Source organism: Lepidochelys olivacea (assembly GCF_965140295.1).
Source record: "Lepidochelys olivacea isolate rLepOli2 genome assembly, chromosome: 8".
NCBI classification, from domain to species: domain Eukaryota; kingdom Metazoa; phylum Chordata; order Testudines; family Cheloniidae; genus Lepidochelys; species Lepidochelys olivacea.
Genome location: NC_140418.1, coordinates 83364825 through 83382914, shown reverse-complemented (window position 1 = coordinate 83382914; position 18090 = coordinate 83364825). Strand labels below are relative to the sequence as shown.

Here is an 18090-nt window from a genome sequence, read left to right as displayed (position 1 = left end):
GATATTAGCACTGTATTCCAACATAATATTCACACAAGTATGGCATTTGCATTATGTGGAACATTGACAAACGATACTGTTGCAGTTCATCAATTTGTCATTCTGATGTACTTACAGTGCAATGCTCCTTGAAGGAACAATCAAGGATGATACACAGCACAGTCCTCCTCACCCCTATAGAGCTAGTTCTATACTGGCTGGATCAAACCTGCACTTCAACAGACAATGGCAAGACAGACTGTATTGCATGTAGTCTAATATATGCAAAGAGCCAATAAATATGCAAACAGCAAACAATGAATTTCAACAGAATATCAGATTTTGAGTACGAGCAGTAATGTAACAAAAAAATATATCAAATAATTTGATTCAACAACTGGTCTTGAGCATTTACACAACAGAACTTATCTGTACTGAATGAAGTTCTCTGTCAACCACTCCCCCCACCCCAAACAAAATATAAAGTTTCAATGTCAGATGCAATTCTGGTAACCACGTTCACCTTTCTACACTGATTTTTGAAATGAACTACTGCAAACTGAATGCTTAGAACATTTAATTATAAAAGCAAAAACCTTTTATAACTAATCTGAAAAATGTTTAAAATAGTTATGCTGAAACAGTCAAGTAAGTATCAAATTAAAAACAGAAAGGTTAACTTATAGCAGCTGTACAGGTCTGAAACAGTGGTCATGTATAAAAAGGGAAATTTCACTGTTAATGCAATGGAAGTATGCCAAAAGATCACCTTTTTAAACACATGCAGTTTTTAATCAAATAGAAAGAAAATAAAGGTATCAAGATTACTGGTGCTAGACAGCAAAATACAATAAATGAAAGATCCTCCATCTACAACTATTCTGAAAAGGGGAAAAACATGCCAATGACAGGTTTTTTAACTCATTCTAAGATTTCATGGGGGGAAAAAAAATCTCATTTGGGTACATATACCTTAATTCAGCATTACTAGTAAGTCCTAGAATTCTTTAAATACCCACATATCCAACTTACCGACACAGGAGGTTTCATATTATTTATTGTAAAGCACAAAACAGGCATTTTAAAAGTGAAAGTATACATTGAAAAAGTACATTTATATCACAAAGCATTGACCACATAATAATTGCAAATACATTTGCTGGAATGTGTACATCTACACTAATATACTAAAAACAAACCAATTTTCATTTCTACACAGAAATATTACCTCCTATCAGTAGTGATAGATATTTTGTACATTTTCAAAAACACTATTTTTAAACCAAACAAAATTAAGATCTTCATCAAGGCGTCTGCATCCATACATTTAACAAAGGTTTTTTCCCCCACACAATGAAGCAAATACTGTATTGTCCACTTCTTATTATTGGCCCTGTGCAGAAGAGATACATAAGAGATACACAAAAAGTTAAAGAAAATCCTTTAAATTGAGCTAACTCAGGAGTGAAGCCTTTAAGAAAGAAAAATTGGTTAATGTAAATGGTGGTGGCTTCTTGCATGGTTTTCTAAACCCTGAGGGAGAAAAATTTTTAATCAAAAGCACTGAGCGTTCTGAAGAGATAGAGAACTCACCAGGTAAAAGTCATTTACTAATTATTCTGAGTTATTTTGCTACAAAAAAAGGATGCACACTCCAAAGGTAACAAAACAGGAGACATGCAAAAAAAATATTTATAAAAACACAAAATAATTCATAGAATTTTATACCTGTGGTGCTGGAGGATGCTGTGGCATTCCCTGTGGACTTGTCTGGGCATAATACGCTGCTTGCTGTCTGTAGTATTCAGCCCATGCTGCACTATAATCAGGCTGACCTGGGGGGGCCCCAGCTGGAGCTGGAACTGCTTGACCTAAAATAAATTAGGACTACATAACTTTTTTGCTGTAACAAAGACAAAGAAGCTAAAAATAATCTCATTTCTAGCAAACATTACCTTGCTTCTTGTAATATTCCTCCCAAGCCTTTGAATAATCTTGTGGCTGCCCTTGTTGACCTGAAAAACCCCCCACATTTTAATGTAAAGACTCCCGTGTACACCAAAATTATACATATATACAAAGACAGAGGTATTCTGCCTCAGTGGATTTCAGGTCCAAATAAAAAAGTTAAAAATAGCATACATGTAAATATTAAGCAATTTACACAATGCTATTCTTCCTGTTGATATTATAGAGCCACTTAACTCTGGGACACTACCATTTCAAATATGCTTAAATATCAACAACACAGATTTTACTACTTCTATGTGACTGAATTTGAGGACATCCTTTATAGAAAGCAGCATGCAGGAGTCAGGAAGTTTGCACATGAATACTCACATTTTGTCATTTATACCTTGTATGTTAATACTTTTAACAGCAAAAAATAAAAAGGATTTCTGCTGAAACGTGTTCCAGAGCACACTTGTGGGTGTGTGTTTGGGGGGTGGGGGGGTGGGAAGAACAACACTTTCTTTTCCAAGCATGCCCACTTGGATTTACTTGAATTAAACAACTGACAGTATTTTCAGTTAAAATGCAGATCAGCAAGGGAGAGGAATTAAGTAGTCAGATTACAAAAAGTGATCTTGTTGCACAGGCTGCATTTACTAACACACCAGCTGTTAATTCATTAAATTTAAAGTTAATTGATTTTCTACCCAAGCAAATTGAAATAAATCTCAAGATTTGTTTAACACTATTAGAGCTAAGCACTTCCATCAAAGAGCACATATTTTATTAATATATTCCACAAAAGACGACAATCCCCAAGCTCCACTTCCTTCCCTCTGACCTCCAAATTTCAAGCTCTCTAATTTATTCTCAACACACACAATAATTGGAGAATTATAATTAAGAACTATTGCCTCATTCAACAGTGCTCAAAGCTGTAAGCAGAAGGCAATAAGGTACATGGAATATGCCAATAGAACAAGTTCACTTTTTCCATCCAACAGGCAACAGTTATTACTGAAAAATCAAACCAATAACATTACTATTTGAAAGGAAGGTCAAGGATGCCCCTGACATCTTCCTCCTTCCAAGTCCTCTGAATTCAGAAACCCCAAACTCCTCCTATTATTACCACCACCTTTTTGCATGACAATGGGACATCGCAACTGACATTCAAGGGCCACAACACTCCAAAGGTTTCAGAGTAACAGCCGTGTTAGTCTGTATTTGCAAAAAGAAAAGGAGTACTTGTGGCACCTTAGAGACTAACCAATTTATCTGAGCATAAGCTTTCGTGAGCTACAGCTCACTGAGAGCCAGCAATGCCCCTCTGCCATGTACACTGGTCAAACTGGACAGTCTCTACGTAAACGAATAAATGGACACAAATCAGATGTCAAGAATTATAACATTCATAAACCAGTCGGAGAACACTTCAATCTCTCTGGTCACGCAATTACAGACAGGAAGGTCGCTATCTTACAACAAAAAAAACTTCAAATCCAGACTCCAGCAAGAAACTGCTGAATTGGAATTCATTTGCAAATTAATTTAGGCTTAAATAGATACTGGGAGTGGCTAAGTCATTATACAAGGTAGCCTATTGCCCCTTATTTCCTCCCCCCCAGACGTTCTGGTTAAACTTGGATTTATGCTGGAAATGGCTCACCTTGATTATCATACACATTGTAAGGAGAGTGGTCAGTTTGGATGAGCTATTACCAGCAGGAGAGTGAGTTTGTGTGTGGTGGTGGTGGTGGGGGGGGGGGGGGGGAGGGTTGAGAAAACCTGGATTTGTGCTGGAATTGGCCCACCTTGATTTTCATACACATTGTAAGGAGAGTGATCACTTTAGATAAGCTATTATCAGCAGGAGAGTGGGGTGGAAGGAGGTATTGTTTCATGATCTCTGTGTATACAATGTCTTCTGCAGTTTCCAAAGTATGCATCCGATGAAGTGAGCTGTAGCTCACGAAAGCTTATGCTCAAATAAATTGGTTAGTCGCTAAGGTGCCACAAGTACTCCTTTTCTTTTTGCAAATACAGACTAACACGGCTGCTACTCCGATACATTAAGATATATCTTAATTTTTATAATCTTGGCTAACAAGGTGTGTAAGGTTCCTAGATTTTTTTTTTTTATTATTTTGGGAGACATGAAGGGAGAATAGAAAACCGCAAAAATAAAAAGAAGAAAACACTTTAGTTCCTGCAACTCAAACTGATCCCTGCTCACTGAGTGAAAAATTTTAAACAAACCTGGATCTTCTGAGGAAACAAATCAGCTAGAAACATAGTAAAATAAGAAACAAAGGATTTACAGGAAGTACCAGAGTGAAAGACATCCCTTCTGTTTTTCTTTTGTTTATTCCAAACTTCTTCTGCAAATGCATTGGGTGTACGCCCCATGCAAAGATTTCCAGTTCCTACATTTTGTAAATATGAGGTAGCCTGTTCTATTGCATGCAGTAACTTTTTTCCAACTCTTCCCTTCACATCTCCAGAAGCCCAGTCTTCTATTCCTAAACATGGCTCACTTTATAAGACTCCTTACAGCTCCCCAGCGAACCCTTTCCATCCCCATAGCTTGATCTCTTGACACAGCCTCTCTCCTATTAATAGCTCCCAGAAGGAGGGATTCACACCTCCTGATAACCAAAATTTCTCCCTGGCACAGCACTGGAGCAAAATCAGCCAGTGTTCAGTTTACATACACTTGGATATTAAAAGTTTTCCTAAGGGTTAATGATTTTTGTCATTATCATATTAGTGAGGTAAAACCAGCACAGTCGATACCACTTATTCCTGTAAGAAAATTTAAAATTCTACTTTCTCTTGATCAAACTGTGTAGACAGAAGAGACGCTTTACCTTCTGTTCCTGATCAAGAAAACGTAAATTATGACCCAAATGCAAATTTAAGAGCTGAAGTTATATAGTTTGTAACATGCCATTTGCATTTACCCTCCTCCAATATTGTGGTCAAATAGATACTTCTGGTGACTTCAACAAGAAATTTGCTTTCACATACCTACTTTCAATTATAGCTAGAGATTTTGTATTAGATACGGGTCAAAGAAAAAAGAAAGTTAAAGTATGGTGCTGAAATGTACAGAATTGTGTATTGGTACCATGCAAAGGCTTCCAATTTCTGAATTGTATAAATACAAGATAGAGCTGGCTATTGTATATAGTTATATCCCAAAGCACTTTCCAACTTCTTCCCTTCACATCTCCAGAAGCCCAAATGGAAAAGGAAAAATTTATTTTTATGGAGTGCAAAAACTCACACCAAAACCAGTATCGAATTTATTATCTGCTGACTTACTTTGTGGAAGAGGTCCAGAAAGGATCTGGGTTAGACTACTTTTCTGGCAAATAGAGACAGCTCAAGCTTACTCCATGGAATTACTCCTGGGAGAATTCTGTGCCACTGCACAATTTTGCAGAAATTAATGGTGGGTGTGCAGAATTTCCATCTGTCCCCCCACAGAAATAGGCTGTAGAGATGTTGGCCACCAGTAGGAGCCGCTGGACCTGGCAAAACCCAGCTCGCTCGCAAATAGAAGACAAGGCTGGGGGGAGGGAGAGGGAACTGGAGGGTTTCCAGGGTTTCCCCGGGCTCTAGGAGGGTAGGGTCTGTGAGTGTCTTGGGGGTGGGGGGAGAGGAAGAGAGAGAAGAGGAGGAGATGTGCACCTGCAGCTGGCCTTGGGGGAGGGTGGGGGTATGGAGTGTGAGTGTCTGGGCGGAGGTGGTGTGAGAGTGTCTGGGCCAGGGAGGGCCCCACAGCAGGGCTCTGGGGGAAAGAGGTATGAATGTCTGGGCCCCCTGGCTGTGCTGGGGGGGAGCGAGGGGAGGAGAAGAGAAGACGATGACAAAGAAGCAGGAACTGGGTTGTCGTAGGGGTTTCTCTCTACTCCTGGGGGAAATTTTGTTTGCAGAATTTTAAATTATTGTGTGCAAAATTTAATTTTTTGGCACAGAATTCCCACAGGAATAATGGAATTCTGGGGCTTCGCCACGTCCCTTCACTCAGGATGAGTCCTTCCACCTTCCAAAGCTGTACTGAAACACTAAATTCTAATTAGCATACTGAAACTTTTTACCAGTAATGCTTTATTAGATTATATTAACTATACATACACATGCACCTTGAAGAGGCCATTGTAGAAGCATATGAAAGACTTCTCAAAGAAGCCAGACTAAGAGGAGGAGGCAAAGTCCCAGAGAAGCAGTCAATTTTGTTATTCTTAACAATTACTTACCCACCAGTTAAACATCATAAGAAGGACAATACTGGGTCAGACCAAAGGTCCATCCAGCCCAGTATCTTGTCTATCGACAGTGGCCAATGCCAGGTGCCTCAGAGGGAGTGAACCTAACAGGTAATGATCAGTGATCTCTCTCCTACCATCCATCTCCACCCTCTGACAAACAGAGGCTAGGGACACCATTCCTTAAACATCCTGGCTAATAGCCATTAATGGATTTAGCCTCCATGAATTTATCCAGTTCTCTTTTAAACCCTGTTATAGTCCTAGCCTTCACAACCTCCTCAGGGAAGGAGTTCCACAGGTTGACTGTGCACTGTGTAAAGAAGAACTTCCTTTTATTTGTTTTAATAAACAAGTTTATTGTTAATTAATGCTGCCCATTAATTTCATTTGGTGGCCCCTAGTTCTTATATTATGGGAACAATAACTTTTCCTTATTCGCTTTCTCCACACCACTCATGATTTTATATCCCTCTATTACATACCCCCTTAGTCTCCTCTTTTCCAAGCTGAAAAGTCCTAGCCTCATTAATCTCTCCTCATATGGACCCGTTCCAAACCCCTAATCATTTTAGATGCCCTTTTCTGAACCTTCTCTAATGCCAGTATATCTTTTTTTGAGATGAGGAGACCACATCTGTACGCAGTATTCAAGATGTGGGTGTACCATGGATTTACGTAAGGGCAATAAGATATTTTATCTTATTCTCTATCCCTTTTTTAATGATTCCTAACATCCTGTTTGCTTTTTTGACTGCCGCTGCACACTGCATGGACGTCTTCAGAGAACTATCCACAATGACTCCAAGATCATTCTCCTGATTACCTGTAGCTAAATTAGCTCCCATCATATTGTATGTATAGTTGGGGTTATTTTTTCCAATGTGCATTACTTTACATTTATCCACTTTAAATTTCATTTGCCATTTTGTTGCCCAAACACTTAGTTTTGTGAGATCTTTTTGAAGTTCTTCACAGTCTGCTTTGGTCTTAACTATCTTGAGCAGTTCAGTATCATCTGCAAACTTTGCCACCTCACTGTTTACCCCTTTCTCCAGCTCATTTATGAGTAAGTTGAATAGGATTGGTCCTAGGACTTGACCCTTGGAGAACACCACTAGTTACTCCTATCCATTCTGAAAATCTACCATTTATTCCTACCCTTTGTTCCCTGTCTTTGAACCAGTTCTCAATCCATGAAAGGATCTTCCCTCTTATCCCATGACAACTTAATTTACATAAGATCCTTTGGTGAGGGACCTTGTCAAAGGCTTTCTGGAAATCTAAGTACACTATGTCCCCTGGATCCCCCTTTGTCCACATGTTTGTTGACAACTTCAAAGAACTCTTAGTAATCTATTAGACAGGATTTCCCTTTACAGAAACCATATTGACTTTTGCCCAATTTATGTTCTTCTCTGTGTCTGACAATTTTATTCTTTACTATTGTTTCAGGTAATTTGCACGGTACTGACGTTAGACTTACCGGTCTGTAATTGCCAGGATCACCTCTAGAGCCCTTTTTAAATACTGACGTTACATTAGCTATCTTCCAGTCAGTGGGTACTGAAGCCGATTTAAAGGACAGGTTACAAACCATAGTTAATAGTTCCGCAATTTCACATTTGAGTTCTTTCAGAACTCTTGGGTGAATGCCATCTGGTCCCGGTGACTTGTTACTGTTAGGTTGCTCAATTAATTCCAGAACCTCCTCTAGCGATACTTCAATCTGTGACAATTCCTCAGATTTGTCACCTACAAAAGATGGCTCAGGTTTGGGAATCTCCTTAACATCCCCAGCCGTAAAGACTGAAGCAAAGAATTCATAGCTCAGTGGTTTGAGCACTGGCCTGCTAAACCCAGGGTTGTGAGTTCAATCCTTGAGGGGGCCATTTAGAGATCTGGGGCAAAAATTTGGGATTGGTCCTGCTTTGAGCAAGGGGTTGGACTAGATGACCTTCTGAGGTCCCTTCCAACCCTGATATTCCATGATTTAGTTTCTCTGCAATGACTTTATCGTCTTTAAGTACTCCTTTTGTATCTCGATTGTCCAGGGGCCACACTAGTTGTTTAGCAGGCTTCCAGCTTCTGATGTACTTAAACATTGTGTTTATTACCTTCTGAGGTTTTGGGCTAACTGTTCTTCAAACTCCTTTTTGGCTTTTCTAATTACACTTTTACACTTAATTTGGCAGTGTTTATGCTCCTTTCTATTTACCTCACTACGATCTGACTTCCACTTTTTAAAAGATGCCTTTTTCATCTCTCACTGCTTCTTCTACATGGTTGTTAAGCCATGGTGGCTCTTTTTTAGTTTAATAGTTTAGTTCTAGGCTGTAGTGGGCAATACGGAAGGAGAGGAATTCCTTCCTTAAGTATTAGTATGATACTTGGGGACCTCTGAACAATGCTTCTGAACAGGAATTAAGGTCAAGCATTTTATAAACATGTTAATGGGTGATCAATTGGAAAATTTTCTGATTCTTCTGTGGTGGCTGATGCTTCATCATCTGCCAAGATGTTACTGCAGAGCATGCTGAATGGGCTTTGATCCACTCAGACGGTTTATCTTTGGAACTCGCTGATGCAGAGTTTGACTTTGAAAACTCTAGACATTTTCAGACCCAGGTACGGAAGGTAAAGGAAAGCAATGATTACACCCTGAACTAGAAGATTCTACGATGATAAAATTTAAGAATGCGTCTCATACTCATAATGTGCAATGCTCTTTAGGGTAAAACTAAAGTAATGAACTCCCTCGATGTATGGAAAAAAGTTCCTTTGTAATTACTGATTCTGGGAATTATTCTGGAATAGTAAGTGACTGTCTTTGTGGAAAAAATAATAAAGCTTGTGCCTTCTAAGAGCAGACACTCTTCTTGCTGACATAATTGCAACCCGGAATCATGATTCTGTAAAGAAAATGTATGGAATTTACATCTTGCGTCTCAGTGAATAGGTTGTGAAGACTGCAGATCCGTAGATCTGCAGGAAGAGAGGATGGGTCTGACTGCTGGTTTGGACAGATGTACTACCCTATGGAATCTTGAAATACCTGCTTAATATTTCAACGATCTGAGCTTATAACACTATTTAATGCTGAGACAAAAAGAAACAAGTGGGAGATTTCAGACCAAAGAAATCCAGAACTACAGTTTCTGATTTCCTAGGATCTCTCTCCAAGCACCTGAAAGAATTTTGTCCAAATTTGTGTGTAAGCAGAGAAGATGAAAGGCTAGAAGAGTTTATTACTTAGGATGAACATCCCATCCTATTTAGGACTTGATGATCAATGACCAAGCTGTCAGTTTCAGGTAGTCAAGATTGGGATTCTGCAGCAGGATCTGCAACAGAGCATCCTAATTGGTGAGAAATTGAAATAAGACCGTTAGGATAACCCCAGTAGGTCCAATCTGTGTTAACAATGATTATGCCTTCATCTTTTTAATTGCTTCTCCTTACAGTGGAAGGGATGGGGCCTTAGAAGCACACAAAGAAACCATTTAGGCCCTCTGTGAACCAGAACATATCCTCAGTTAACCTTGGTCTGTTTCCCTTAACTCTCCATTCCAATTGGATGGAAATATAACTATATGAGGGATAGCTTGGCTCTCTGGATATTTGCTGGAATACTTCTTCATTCAACCCATTCTGGGTTGTCTACCTGAAGAAAACTTAGTCCACTTTTTGGTTTTATGGTATCCTTTTATTTTGATCTTGATTGAAATAGGAGAGTTCATGCTTAAGCATTTAGACTTGAGATTCTTTGCACTCCCTCATTGATTTATATACGTAATGATCATTGTGTTGCCCGACTGCCAGAACAGCCAACCTGATTTCTCATCCCTAGGAAGCTGGTGGTATGGAAAAGGCTGGCCTCTTGACTGAAGAAAAGGTTCTATCATCACATGGACTTCCTGTTTCTACCAGCAGAGGGACAATCACAGTGGATGGCATCCTCATTTTCCTCTGCGTCTTGTTTGAATGGTCCTGGAACTCCTGAAACTCACATGCAGTCTTGTACATATTCATGTGACCAGAAGACCTGGGAGCTGCAGGTAAGGATGGACTGGTGTTTCTCCACAACGTAATGCCTTAGATCAGTGCCTGAATCTAGTCATGCTTTTCCTATGTCAGGAACACACTGGCCCTCCTTGTATTTATCAACTTCTAAGCAACTATGTTGCCTAACAAGGGGTATATATGAGTTCCTACAGTCCAGAGTCTTGCTATCACCACTATTATTTTTGACAAAAATCTGGAGGCAGAGGATAGACCTAATTGCAATACTCTGCACTGGCAGTTTGGTAGGTGAAATTGATAAACTGCTGATAGCAGTTAAGCTTCTGTCAGGGTCCAGCAATATCAGGTCATATGCAGGAGATTCTGCTGCTATACTGGAAGAGTGCCCTGTATTTTAATCTTCAGCTACCTGTTCAGTTTCTTGATGTCTAGGATGATCTGGACTTCACCTGATCTATTGCTTAATATGAAAATAGAGCAGACCCTGAGGTATCTTTGGTCTTAAAAAGACAAGCTCTATTGCCCCAACTTGCAATAAATGTGTTATTCAGTATGGATTGATGTTTGTTACTCTTCAAGGTTTGAGACAGAAAGAAAGAAGAATGTGGAGGAGACAACCCCAAAGTATTCTTGCTATGCTCTCTAGTACCCACTGTCTGAGTCATGAGTCTGAAGAGCACGATATTTTGCCTCCTAGCCCTGGGCAGAGGCAGACTTTCTTACAGACACATTGATGGTATGACTGAAAGGAGGAAAAGTGGCCATTTCCTGATCTGGCTTTCTCCCTGGCATTTCATGCCCAGGCTTTATTCTTGAAATAAGATGGTATCTTTGTTCATAGGAAGAAAATAACTTCTGCCATTTTGACTTTGCTGGAGTGGGTAGCAAGTAATTTGGTTTGTCCAAACTGTCACTTACCAGCTTTTCAAGCTTCTCCTCAAAAAGGATTCCACTTAAGAATTTTGAGATGGTGAATTTGCAAAGTGTAATTATCTGCAGTCTTGTGTTTAAGATGGAGTTGGTGGGTGTTTGGCCATGGAGTCTGCAGCCATGGCCCTTGCTGCTAACCTCATGGAAATCATGGACCCATCACTATTTACCCATCACTATGAATACAATAGCTAAGAATAACTTTCTTCATAACAAACTTAAAACTTATTGTGGCTCTGGGGGGCGGCAGCAAGCATTTGCTCTCATGAAATATGTAATTACCAGAGTAGCTCCCAGGCCCTATGAAAGATAGCTTCTATCTTCCTGCCAGGAATTACTATACGGTTTACAACGGATGGTACCACTGCAACTATCGACGTGGGAGCATTTGGGGTTTTGAAAGCTTACAGAGCATAATGTGTTGCGGACAGTCTCTTCCCCATGTCAGAGATCTCCCATTCCTCCCTTACAACCTCTTTGAAGAAAGAGAAGGGGAACTGCAAATTCTGACTTAATACTGAATAATATTTGCCCTTGGATATCAATTGTTCATCCTCCATTTTGGATGGATCTCAATGGGGAAATCACCTTTCTTGCCCATTACCTTGAACATGTCTGTGGAGAAATGACCTCTTCTGGTTCTCTAGCTCAGGGTTACAAAGGTTTAAAGTCAAGAGTACTCCTTTCATGAGATTAACTACAGCTGGAGCTAGAAGAGAAGGATAAGGATCTGGAATGCTTCCGAACTATTGAATTCCTCTTTGTTCTGCCCTTTTGGAATTCTTTGCCTTATCTTTCTCCCCCATCTGAGAACTGGTCCCTTTTTCAGGACTTAACCATGCTCTGGGCCCCTGTGCCCTTCATCATCTGATATGCACTTAGTAAGGAAATGAAGGGAAAGGTCCTTGAAGGAGCCTAGATCCTCCTTTGGAGGGAAACCAAGTTAGAATAAATACCAGATTTCTTGACAAGGATTGCAATTATCACTTTAAGAATGTGAGAAGAGACTTTTGAGCTTGTTGCCTTAGTCGTGGACTGGACCAATGGGGAAGGAGTTAATGGGAAAAATCCATGATCAGCAAGCATTGACCTGACTGTAGATTCACAGGCACTAAACAGGATCTGAATAGGACTGATTCACCCTTGAAGAGAAGTCTGAGCGGTTAAGGTAAAGAATGGAAAAGCCCAACCAACGTTAAGAATCTGAGCCCATTTTTGGCAAAGTGCTTTTAGGCTGGGAGAATTGCGACAGAACTCCCCCTCCGGAGATGGAAGACCTCTTAAATGGTTCACCTGCTCCATTTGGTCACAACTGCATCATGCTCAGGAAAAGAAGAAATAGAGGTAAAGAAGACTGATGGGTGCTTTAATTTGGTGCACCATGCCCCTAAAAACTGCCCCTGGATGAAGACTGAAAAGAAGAGAAATACTGCTCACTGCTACTCCAAGTCTGCCTTTTTAAACACAAGTATGATAATGGAAAAAGTGAGAAATCAAAGCTGCTGTTATTTGCATGGCCAGAAGCAGGAATTCTGCAGTATGCCTAAGGATATGGCTGAGCCTCATGAACGAGATTATGTTCAAAATGGGAGAAGAGGTCATGACCCAGAAAAGTGAATTAGCACCTATTGGCAGGTCTGACACATCGGTGCCAAATTTTCCTTCTTTACTGAAGAAAGGAGAAATAAAGAAATGACTGACAACTGAACAGCAAAGTGAAACATGTATCCCTTCAAAGAACCACAAGTTTCACTTTTATTTATTTTAAAAAACTAGTCAAAGCTAAGAACAAGCACTAGCTGTAGGATTTAGTTTATAGCACTTAGCTGTTGCACAACTAATAACAGATTTAAAAAATATGACATGCCATATAAAACCTATAGAAATGGCATTCATTTGTAGCAAGCTTTGTTATAAAAAACTAGACTAAACAAAAGACAATAATAAAAATAAAAAGACATAAAAGTGGTCATCTAAGAGCAAATGTTAAACAGATGAACTTCCAAACCAGGAAGATATACAACAACTTTATAAAACACACTTCAAATTTCCAGATTCCCAAAGGCAACATAAAAGAAAGAATGAACTCCAAATATTGGAAGATTTTTAAAAATTTGTATTTAAGTTGAAAAAGATTAAAAAAATAATGCTACTTTGCCACTCAATAATTAAATATGGGATGTTTCATATGTTACACAGTGTAGTTTCTTTGGAAATCATGTTTGCTTAAAAAAAACAAACCAAAAAAACACTTCTACATCTGTTCCTCAATGCCAGCTAGGGAGTAAAGGAATTTTAAGAAGAAATATACACTTTCCCTCCCCGAATGTGGAACACTGCCCATTGCTGACTGATAGCACAATGAAAAGATAACATTTTAATTACAGTAAGATTTCCTGGCACAATGTGCTCAATTACTACAATAGAAGAACCTAAGCCAATTGACTGTGGCATTAAACAGTTATATTTTTATTGCTAAAACTCTGCCAAATCAAACGTAAACACCATTTTCCCCTTACAAAGTTCTACTTTTTTAACAAACCAAAAATGAATAACATACCCATTTTTTTGTAGTACTCTTCCCAAGCTTTGGTGTAATCAACCTGCCCTGCTGGTGCTGGATTTGGTTGTTCTCCTGATTTATAGGAAGTAAAAATAAAATAATGCATGAATTTAGTTATATACTTAAACAAAATATTTGTATACTAACATTTCCAAGCATCCAGCTATTAATTAATTTGAAACAAAAAATGGCTTAAATATTTACATATAATTTACTTATGAATGCAATTAATCTGCTACAACACACTATAAAAATAAGCTTATTTACTAGCTAATGCTAAAATAACAAAACCGTACATAATCATTAGTTCAAAACTTAATACTTTAAATTTCAAGAATTCAAGAAATCTATAACACTCACATACTGTGCAAATGCCACTTGCAGTCTAAAATGTTTTAGACCAGGTGCACACACAAAGTTGTACAGATATAAATCACGGTGTGATTTTATACTGATTTAGTTAAACTGGTATGACTTTGTGCTTGGACTCCCATATTGGTTTAAACGAGACATATCAGTTGAGTTTGCACCTGTAAATTTAAAAAACTACTTGCTTACAAAAATCAGACATAAAAATACAGACGTGTCACAGCACACTATTATGGAAAAATTGCTTACTTTCTCATTTTATCTGTATAAAATTTTAGTTTGTATTAACTTCACTAGTGCTTTTTATGTAGCCTGTTGTAAAACCAGGCAAATATCTAGATGAGTTAATGTATCCCCTAGAAGGCCTCTGCATACCCCCAGGATATGGGTACCCCTGGTTGAGAACCACTATTTTAAAGTATCAGAAGGGTAGCCGTGTTAGTCTGGATCTGTAAAAGCGGCAAAGAGTCCTGTGGCACCTTATAGACGAAGTGGGTATCACCCACGAAACCTTATGCTCCAATACGTCTGTTAGTCTATAAGGTGCCACAGGACTCTTTGCCACCATTTTAAAGGTTATCCCTAACACTCATGAACCTGAAGCAAAGCTGCAAGTTTAAAGTTTTGGCACTAGAAGTAAGGTTTTTCCAACACAATAGGCTAATTTGCAATAAATTAGCCCTTGTATGGGAGAACCCAATCAACATTTACAGGATAAAAGTCTAGGTGGTCCACTATTTTCCTTCAATAATGAGCAGTTTTTCCTTGTAACAGATTGATCTGTGTACCTTGTCCATTAGTTTGGGTCGTAGGTGGTCCACCAGGAGGGGCTGCAGGTGGCGGCTGTGCTTGCTGCTGATAGTAGTGAGCATAATAAGCTGCCCATGCTGCTGAATTGGGGTCTGTTCCTGGCTTACCTGAGAAATAAACCATCACTCTCATATAGTGTAAGCAGTAGGCTTTGTAAAAAAAAAATTCTTACAGATCAAGAATTTTTCTGGCATTCCTAATTTGTCTTCTGAGAAATTTTAATGAAATACTTAATTTTTACCGTAGCTATGTGTGTATTGTAATTCATTTTAACCCATTAAGATCAACTGAATTTGGTTACACTAAAACACAAATACATTAAAAATGGAAGTTATGAAAAAATTTCTGAGCTAAGGTTATCACATTAACCAAGTCAACTTCATTGTCAAGTTTTCGTATTACAGCACACAATCTGTCATGGGGGATGGCTGGGTGTTTAGTGTAGTAAATTACATATGTGCTACGAAGTGTACTTTTGTACAATATTGCTGACCTATGGGTGTTTTAGTAGCCTAACTATACAATTTACATTGCTAGAGGCGTGGTTCAGGAATTCAAAGATTTTAATTTTTTTGTATTTAAAATGTCCATGGCACTGTAACATGGACATTTTTTGTTTTGATCAACGTAACTCTGCAGAATTTCAACAAAAGTTTTCCCAATGTAATCTCACACTAACAGCATCATTTTGGGGGTAAGTATGGATATAGTGAGATGGTTTTAGCAAAGGAGTTTCATTCTTTTAAATAAGTTTGCAATTAATTTTTAACAGGGAAAACAGGTTAAAGACAGTGTTAATCACTTGGAATATGCAACAAGTGTCCCAAGATCCTGAATGCCCATCCTTGCATAGCTATGAATATCAGGCAATTTTACAGTTTTAGCTGTTAGAAGGTGTAAACCATGTTACCACTGTTACACCTACCTTCTACATATCTGATCATCTCTTTCCCTTCCATCCATTATTTTTAATTATAGCTAGAGTCTCAAATGTCTTTGCTTCCAGTCCTCTTGGTTCTCCCATTTATCCACATTCACCTTTTAGGAACAATTTACTCTTTCTGCTGAACCACATGAAGATAATTACACCACCAGTTTGCAAAAGAAGCTTTCAGGTACATCAAGGATTGGAAAACTTCATGTGGCTCAGCAGCAAATGTGGGTGTGTGTTCTTGAAGCTTATGGATACCTGTTTATGAACATGGGTGGCTAATCAACAGAGTTGGAGGCAAAAAAAAAAATTACAACTGGGATTCTCAAGACAGAACTAAGCATATGGGAAAAGGATGATTGAAACTGCACCCATGGACAAAATCAGTGAGGGAGCGCCACAAACTGAACAGATGGAAAAAATTACATAGGTGCTCTGGAGAGAACTAATTGGGTAGAGCAGAGGAGAAAACAATAAAACATTACTAAAAGAAAATGAAAGCCAAATACTGAAAATGCACACAGCACTAAAACAGCATGTTCTAAATATAAATTTTAAAGTTAAGTATTTTAAAACACTGGGTCAGATCTCAGGGAGGAGATTTAAGACCCCCCCCACCCCCCAAAAAACAAACAAACAAACAAGCATCTCTGACCTGGCTGGTCCCAAGGAACAACTTAGAGTTAACTTTTTTTTTTTTTTGGAGGGTGTGGTGAAAGGGATGCTGAAAGGGGGTAGTGTAGGAGCTGCTATGCCAGCCCTACCATTGAGGCATTCCCCCAGTACCAGGGGAATTCTTGTGTAGCCAGTTAGTTTGCTTTGTGGCTGCAGAACAGTGCAAAGCAAGGGACAGGATCTGGTCCACTGATTCCTACTTATTCTAAAATGCTGATACTATTATAGTACAGTTCATCAATTACAAAATTTCAGTTTGATCCTATGATCTCTACGCTAGTACCAACCTAACACTTGAACCATCCTAATACCACCCCTAACTATATACTGAGTCACTCCTTGACTGAATACTGAATGTTTACTGAGAGAATACAAACACCAAGATCAAGGTTTGTCATTCTTTTGCTTCTGCACTCCCATGCAGTTCACACATTAATTTATTGAAAGTTTGAAGAATTGGGCTACCCATAGATGTAAACTGATTACAGTGCTCTCTAGCCCCATCAAAGGAAACTGTCACAGAGAAATTACTTTGAATAGCTCTGCTTTAAAGAACTGAAGATGGGGATATTTTTATATGAATTACTACATCTGTGCATCTCCAGTGCTGTTACAGATGTCAGAAAACTAGAATTTGAAGAATGCTTGACAAAGACCAGTAAAATGAAGAAAAAGAACTCTGCTCACAGCAGAGATGGCCAAAAGTTCTCCATCATTAGAATTACTGGGTCAGGACTAGCGTTGGTCAGAAATGGACTCCCACCGCCAAAAATGTTGACTTCTGGTGAATAACTGAAAGCCCCCCCGCCTTTTTTTTTTTTTTTTGGTTTAAAACAAAATTTCGATTTGGAAATGCTGTAGTGACTCATGGAATTTAAGTTTTAAAGAACCTCATGCCCCTATTATCTACAGACCAGGCTCCTGGTTAGACTGCATCTCCCAAAACTGCACCACAGTCTCCTGTTGATCCACACATCATAGGTGTCCCCAGCTGTAGCGTAGCCCAGAATCTACAGTCCAGAAAGGGAACGAGATAAACTACGACCTTGTCTACACTAGAATTTACTTCGGTATAACTTACGTCACTCAGCCCAACCTTAGCACCGGTTTAGACAGCGCTATGTTGGCAGGCGAGCTTCTCTTGCCAACTGCCCTTCATGGGAGGTGGAGAAATTAGGCCAACGGGAGAGCTATCCCGTCAGCTAAGAGCATCATCACCAGAACCACTGCAGCATCAGTGCAGCTACAATGTTGCACTGCTTCTAGTGTAAATGTAGCTTGAAACTCCCATAAAACAGCAGCATTTCAAATTGCAGCCAAAATTGAAAAATATTCCCATTTACTCGTGTTTGGTTTTTCAATTGAAAGCTGGCATTTTTCCACAGAAGCAATTTTCTTTTCTAAAAAAAAATCCAATTTTCATTCAAAAGTGGTTTTGAGAGAAAAATTTTCAACTAGCACTAGCTGGGATTATTGATGAATCTTTTGTACAGCAGGAACAGAGCCTCAAGATCATATTTGTGCTCTGCCAAAATGTAAATATTCTGCAAACAACATGTGCCCAAGGTTTTAAAAAAGGCAAT

At 38.9% G+C, this 18090-nt stretch overlaps 1 protein-coding gene across 9 annotated transcripts in view; it reads right to left on the bottom strand.

Moving 5' to 3' along the window:
• Nucleotides 1-18090, bottom strand: part of FUBP1 (far upstream element binding protein 1) — a 40380-nt gene that overhangs the window by 1993 nt on the left and 20297 nt on the right. For 2 of the 9 annotated variants that reach the window (XM_084637814.1, XM_084637815.1), the window contains 3 exons: nucleotides 14880-15008; nucleotides 13720-13794; nucleotides 1708-1850 (listed from right to left, as the gene is read on the bottom strand). In XM_084637814.1, coding sequence (XP_084493940.1) covers nucleotides 1708-1850; nucleotides 13720-13794; nucleotides 14880-15008 — 347 coding nt within the window. Of the gene's footprint in view, nucleotides 1-634; nucleotides 1373-1707; nucleotides 1851-1934; nucleotides 1995-13719; nucleotides 13795-14879; nucleotides 15009-18090 lie in introns of those variants that run through there. The other 7 variants (XM_084637808.1, XM_084637809.1, XM_084637810.1 and 4 more) reach the window with 7 other exon arrangements.